At 45.0% G+C, this 6,406-nt stretch overlaps 2 protein-coding genes across 2 annotated transcripts; both read left to right on the top strand.

Annotated features, from left to right (window-relative positions):
- The first annotated feature begins 2,300 nt into the window (after positions 1 to 2,300).
- Positions 2,301 to 2,991, top strand: LOC141042974 (uncharacterized). Its single transcript, XM_073511888.1, has 3 exons — positions 2,301 to 2,458; positions 2,560 to 2,659; positions 2,776 to 2,991. The coding sequence occupies exons 1-3, from the start codon at positions 2,301 to 2,303 to the stop codon at positions 2,989 to 2,991; spliced, it is 474 nt and encodes a 157-aa protein (XP_073367989.1).
- A 1,974-nt stretch (positions 2,992 to 4,965) lies between these two features.
- On the top strand, positions 4,966 to 5,814 carry LOC109775235 (uncharacterized). Its single transcript, XM_020333984.1, has 2 exons — positions 4,966 to 5,249; positions 5,736 to 5,814. The coding sequence occupies exons 1-2, from the start codon at positions 4,966 to 4,968 to the stop codon at positions 5,812 to 5,814; spliced, it is 363 nt and encodes a 120-aa protein (XP_020189573.1).
- The last annotated feature ends 592 nt before the right edge of the window (positions 5,815 to 6,406 follow it).

The following is a 6,406-nucleotide window of genomic DNA, read 5'->3' as shown; positions in this document are numbered from 1 at the left end:
TGCATTCCTAAAAAACTAGAAGTTCAGACTAGTATGGAATTATATAAAAAATATAGAAAACACAAAGAAAAAATCAGATCAAGCGAAAAATACCATCTTGTAGTGAGTCTCAACATCTGTTGGCATAAGCTGATGGACAAAAGGACTTGTGCGGCCAAGGCCACGGCGAAGCAGGGCGGAATAGAACGCAGAAACGTTGATGTGGCCCATATCCAATCCTTCTATGAATATTGTGCCATATGCCAGCTGCTCCGCTCGCCCAGCTCGGCACAATACCTTCCCCCCACGACGAGCACGATGGGCCTCCGAGCAAGCTGAGCAATCGCAGTGCGTCGGCACACCACAACCATGGCCGCAGCAGGAGAGATTCACGCAGGGGCCTGGAGCAATCGCAACAAAAACCTAGAAAAGGAAAAAATAAAGAGAGGCTAGAGAAAGGAGAGAAGTTGCGGCTAGACGAGAAATGAACTGCAAAGGAAGGGTAGAAGTTGGCCTACATTTATAGGAGAGGAATGCAAAAAGGTCAAAACTGAAAATTAAAGGGGAGTTAATGAAAATTACGTTACCAAGAATGAAGGACAATCAATAAAGGTTTATGTTACCAAAGAAAAAAGTCTTACCAGGAAGTTCTACAAAGACTTTGACTACACAAACTCCCACGAACTAACCGCAGATCATTAAATAATAATTCCCTGAAAAATTATAATCCACAGACCATTTTATGTGTGCAGTTCTCCAAAGTCTTACCAGGAAGTTCACTATATGTGTGCATGAAGTGCAGTACATGCTCAAAATGAAGCACAAAGAAAAGCACTTTCGCGCAGTGCACAAAAGCAGAATTAGTGCACCTAATGTAGTCCTTAACTGTAAGCCATGCAGTCCGCAGCGTTGGCATAACCAGTCACAACTTTAGCACAAAGAAGCATGCACGCAGTGCAAAATGTGTACACCTGCAGCACAGGACCATGACGAATGCAGTGCACATAGAGGCAACAAAGCAGTGCACACCCGTACACCAGAAAAAATGCTACGTAAGAGGGCAAAACAATAAAGATAAATGTTACCAATGAAGTGCACAAAAATGTAGCGCAAACATGTGTAGTACGGAATGCGTGCACATGCAGTACATAACCCCGATCAATTCAGTGCACGGATGATTTGCTAAGCAGTGCACGCCCCTACGTTGAAAAAATACTTAAGATAGAAAATACAAAGAAAAAAATTGAGCACCACAGGTGGATCCGGCCCCAGCCAGTCTCGTAGTAGGTCAGCGCCCACCGTAGGCGAGCCGTTCTGAGCCACAATGCATGGGGCTGGGCGCACATGGGCCCACAGGTCAGAGAGAATAGAGCAGCGAGCGCCGTGCTTAAGCGCCCAAATAAGTAACCCGAGGAGTTCGATACGGCTGCCTCGCCAGCGCTTATAAACAGGTCGGGCGCGCCTTCCGCGGGCGAGGTGGGACTAAACATTAGGCCGCACACACAGCGCACCGGGAACCAGCCGTGCTCACAGGCCGACTAGGGCCCAATGCGCCTTCACTCCACGAACACAGGCCCAACAAGGCCCACTAAGAAAACACAATAACTTCAAAAAAAAGTTGGGCCCCCAACCCCCTACCCCTCCCGTACCAGGGACTGCAGTAAGTACAGGCAAAAAAAGATGCAGTACGCAGCACTAGAAAAATGCAGTGCATTTTGTTACACGAAGCAGTACGGTTTAGCAATCCAATTCCGGATTACCTACATGAATAAATACACGGTATAGAACACAACGAAAAACTCGTAAAATTGCGGAATACATTGTACTTTATTCAGGGGCTGCAGCAAGGACACGCAAAAAATACTGTGTAGTACGCATCTGTACACAGAATGCAGTTCTCCGTTGCACACGATGCAGTTCGGAACTGTAATCAATGCAATTTCATTATCACGCAAGATACATATAAACGTGACAAAATGCCCATTCACACAGATAGTGGTGGTTAAAAAAATTTACTGATCAAAAATAAAAAACCATGTTAAAAAATACCACGTTCGCATACAACCACCCAATCGGAGCGGTTCCATCGCCACAAGCCCACGATCACAGACGCAACACCAACCCACGATCTGCACAAACCACATCGTCAGCGAGATCGTGCAGTTCATCCGATGCGGCCATCCCACCCCGCGCCCTCCCCTTAAATTCAGACCCCTGCCATAGGCCTTCTCATCCACAACAACACAAGTATCCATTGCGCTGCCACCAAATCGCTCCATCACATCCATCTCCACGCAAAACACCAAGCCCTACTACCAGCGATGGCGTTCGCCGACGAATACAAGGACGTGGAGGCCCACGGCAACACCAAGTTGCATGTCATCCACACCAACGACAAGAAGCAGATGGCGATCACCCTCGCGCAGTACGAGCGCCACCTCAGCCTCCAGCGCCACAAGATCGTCGGCATTGATCTCGAGTACAACAATAGCCTGAAGCGACGCAGAAACCCACCCTCTGCCAACTCTCCATCGGCAAGAAACACCCGGTGCTGCTCTTCCAACTGAGCGCCGCTGAAAGGTGCACCGTCTTCGACAACTTCCTCGCAGACCCCAGGTACACCTTTGCAGGCTTCTCCATCGACGGCGGCAAAAAAAGGCTAGAGCGTGTCAATCTGGAGGTCGCCAACTTTGTCGACACCAGAAGGAGTGGAGGGTGCCCGAGGCAACCAAGGAGTTGGACTCCCTTTGAGACGTCTGCGGCATGCTCATCGACGACTACTAAAACAACATAAAGAAGAAGATCACCGACGACGAGCACAAGCGCTGGGCCACCCTGCTTCTGTCCATGAGGCACATCGAGTACGTGGCAAAGGACGCCTACGCAGCGTATGAGATATGGAACCGCATCACCCTCACCCAGGACGGGCTTCGCCGTGCAAAGCTGGAGAAGGAGGAGCCCCCCAAGAAGCGCGCCAGGAGCAGCTGGGGATGGGGAGACGCTAACTGGTGAAGAAGAAGATGGTGCCGGCCAAAGAGCCAACAATGCAAGCGTCGTTTTAGAATTATCATCAAATTTGCTTTATGTTGTTTGCTTATGCATTGTTAGTTTGCTTGTGATCATTTGCTTTTGCTGATCTTAGTTTGCTTGCCATGCAGAATCGCTTGTAATGATGTGAACTTTGATTATGTTACATTGCTTTCTGTTGAACTTAGTTTGCTGATGCTGAACTTTTCGTACAGAATGGCCGTGATAATTTGTTTTCTGTTGTTTGCTTATGAATCATTAGATTCGAGCAGTGCACAAAACGAAAATAAGATGCAGTGTGCAAATAGAACGCATGCAGTGCAAATTGTGTACGAATGCAGTACAGACTCTGTCGAATGAAGTTTACACATACCCAACGAAGCAGTGAACGCCCCTTAATTTGAAAAAAAATACATAAGAGCAAAAACATGAAAACAAAAAATGAGAACTGTACATGTACTACAGAATGCGTGCGCATGCAGTACAGAACCCTGATCAATGCAATGCACGGATGATTTTCTAAGCAGTGCACGCTCCTACATTGAAAAAAAATGTAGTGCGGAAATATATGAACCTGCAGTACAGAAGCATAATCAATGTAGTACAGGTATGTTTACTAAGCAGTGCACTCCCCTACATTGGAAAAAAGATTACGCAAGAGCAAAAACATGAAAACAAAAAATGAGACCTGAACATGTAGTACGGAATGCGTGCACATGCAGTACAGAAACCTGATCAATGCAGTGCAAGGATGGTTTGCTAAGCAGTGCACGCCCTTACATTGAACAAAAATACATGACAGAAAATACAAAGAAAAAAAATTGACCACCACAGGTGCATCCGGCCCCAGCCAGTCTCGTAGTAGGTCTACGCCCACCGTAGGCGAGTCGTTCTGAGCCACAATGCATGGGGCCGGGCGCACATGGGCCCACAGGTCATAGAGCATAGAGCAGCGAGCGCCGTGTATAAGCGCCCAAACAAGTAACCAGAGGAGTTCGATACGGCTGCCTCGCCAGCGCTTATAAACAGGTCGGGCGCGCCTTCCGTGGGCGAGGTGAGACTAAACATTAGGCCGCACACAAAGCACCGGGAACCAGCCGTGCTCACAGGCCGACTTGGGCCCAATGCGTCTTCACTCCCCGAGCATAGGCCCACTAAGAAAAAAAATAACTTCAAAAATAAAACATCAAAGAAAAATGAGAAACATTTTTTAAATGAATAACAACAACAAAAGAAAATGTGCGTGGGCACTGCCAGAAACTACAGTTCGCTATTAATAAATAAAACGCAGAAAGCCCGAAGTAAACGTACAAATGCGGTCCGCGACGCCAAACAATGCAGTTCTCCACGTGGAAGCACGAAGTATTCTTTTTTCTGAAATGCAGTTCTCCTTCTACTGCATTGTAGTATGGCTAAAATGAAGAATGCAGCCCTGTTAGTTAAGCAAAGCAGCCCATTATAAAATAAAGAACTGCATGAAAGAACTCCATCAAGAAACTAAATGTGCGTACATCTGTATCAATCCTAATCCGATATAATTCAGTGCACGAAGAATAAATTTCACTTCCATGCAGTACACTATGTGGACGTACGCAGTTCTGTTCTGATAGCAAAGAAGTGCACTTAATAGGAAAATTCACCGAAAACACAATCATCACATTTTCTGACAGTTGTGTGCATACCTGAACAAGTCACGAAAAAAGAGGACACGACGTTCCGGATTTCCAACGCACTAATAGAGCCTCCTCATAGCAGAACCTCTCTGTTGTTGCCACGTAACTAAAACCAGAGCCCCACCACGCTACCACCCCACTCCACCTCTCCCACGTCCTGTCAAGGAGAGCAGAGGAGAAAACACAACTGCTTCGTACCCCAAAAAACCCATTGCATCTTCTTCTCCACACCTCCTTTCACCAACCTCTTCTCTCCAGAACAAACACGACAGAGCAGAGGAGAGTCATGGCAGATGCACCTCTTTACAAGCAGCACCGCAGGTACACCAGGGAGCTCCACGACGTCGACCTCCACGGCAACCACAAGCTCCACGTCATTTGCAGAAGCAAGGGTGAAGACGTGGACAAGATGCTGTCCACGCTCAGGAGGAAGCTCGGCAGAATGCCCGTCAAACTAGTCGGCGTTGATGTCGAGTACACGCACTACGTGAAGCCACAGCGGACGGCAGTGCTCCAGCTATGCGTAGAAAAAGAATGCCTTGTCTACCACATCTCTGCAGCTAAAGACAGGTTAGAATAACTATCAATCTGTACTATTGATTGTCAATATTGATTTTAAATTTTCTTCACTGCAATCGCCAATATTTAAACTATGGTTTTCATTTTTGAAAAGCATGGCATATGAATTCATTGACAGTTTTCATCTGGCTCCATGTATGTCACTCATGTGTTCAATTCTTGAATTATATGATCTAGCAATACACACAGTTTTATTTTGTTTTACCAAATACAAACTATTTGACTGAACAATAGAAAACTGCAACATTACTATACAAAACATGTATGAAATTCAGTTCAAGAATACAATCATGCACAAAACATGCATTGTTTATGCAATATATTATCAAATTTACTAGTTATGCTGAACAAAGTATTAGCAACTACTCAATGCAACAGATTCAGATATTCATATTGCAGTTCAGTTTCAGAAAAAACAAAAAGCATTGGTACTTCTAAGAAAATAAACTATATTCACTCTATACAAACATCTTGCAGGCCAATGGAACTAGACAAATTCTTCATGAATGGTGAGTACACCTTCGTCGGATTCGCCATTGAAGGAGACAAAAGCTAGCTGAAGCTATCTGGTTTGGAGATCAACTCCACAACTATATTCAGGTGGAATGGAGAGACCCATACAATAAAAAGAAGTTTGACTCTTTGGCTGATGTTGCCGGCAGGATGATAGACATTCACTACCATGACATGAAGAAAAAAATTAACCACAAGGAGGACCATACTTTGTGGGGATTTTGCCCACTGCCAGAAAAGCTTATCAAGTATGCAGCAATAGATGCATTCGCAACATATGAGTCATGGAGAATCATCTACGATGTCATCATGGGACTGGACAGGGCAAAAAGAGACAAAGAAGCAAAGCAGAAGAAGAACAAGGCTGTAATCCAATACAACAACTAGAAATAATTCAGGGCTATGTTTTAGTTTCACTTTACTTTAGTCGTTGTGTTGTTCTTTGTTTCATGTATGCAAGCTTTTGATTATGTCCATTGCTTCATATCGAACTTTTCTTTTGTAAAAACAATGTCGTTTTTTAGAGTTATCATTAAACTATATTTCTGTTGTTTGCTTTTGTATCACAGTTTGCTTCTGATCAATTGCTTTCACTGAAATTAGTTTGTGTTAGAACAAGTATCCAGAAAACTTTG

The sequence above is a fragment of the Aegilops tauschii genome, chromosome 3, assembly GCF_002575655.3.
Source record: "Aegilops tauschii subsp. strangulata cultivar AL8/78 chromosome 3, Aet v6.0, whole genome shotgun sequence".
Taxonomy (NCBI): domain Eukaryota; kingdom Viridiplantae; phylum Streptophyta; class Magnoliopsida; order Poales; family Poaceae; genus Aegilops; species Aegilops tauschii.
Note: the sequence above shows the minus strand (reverse complement) of the source record. Positions and strands in the feature narration are given on the sequence as shown.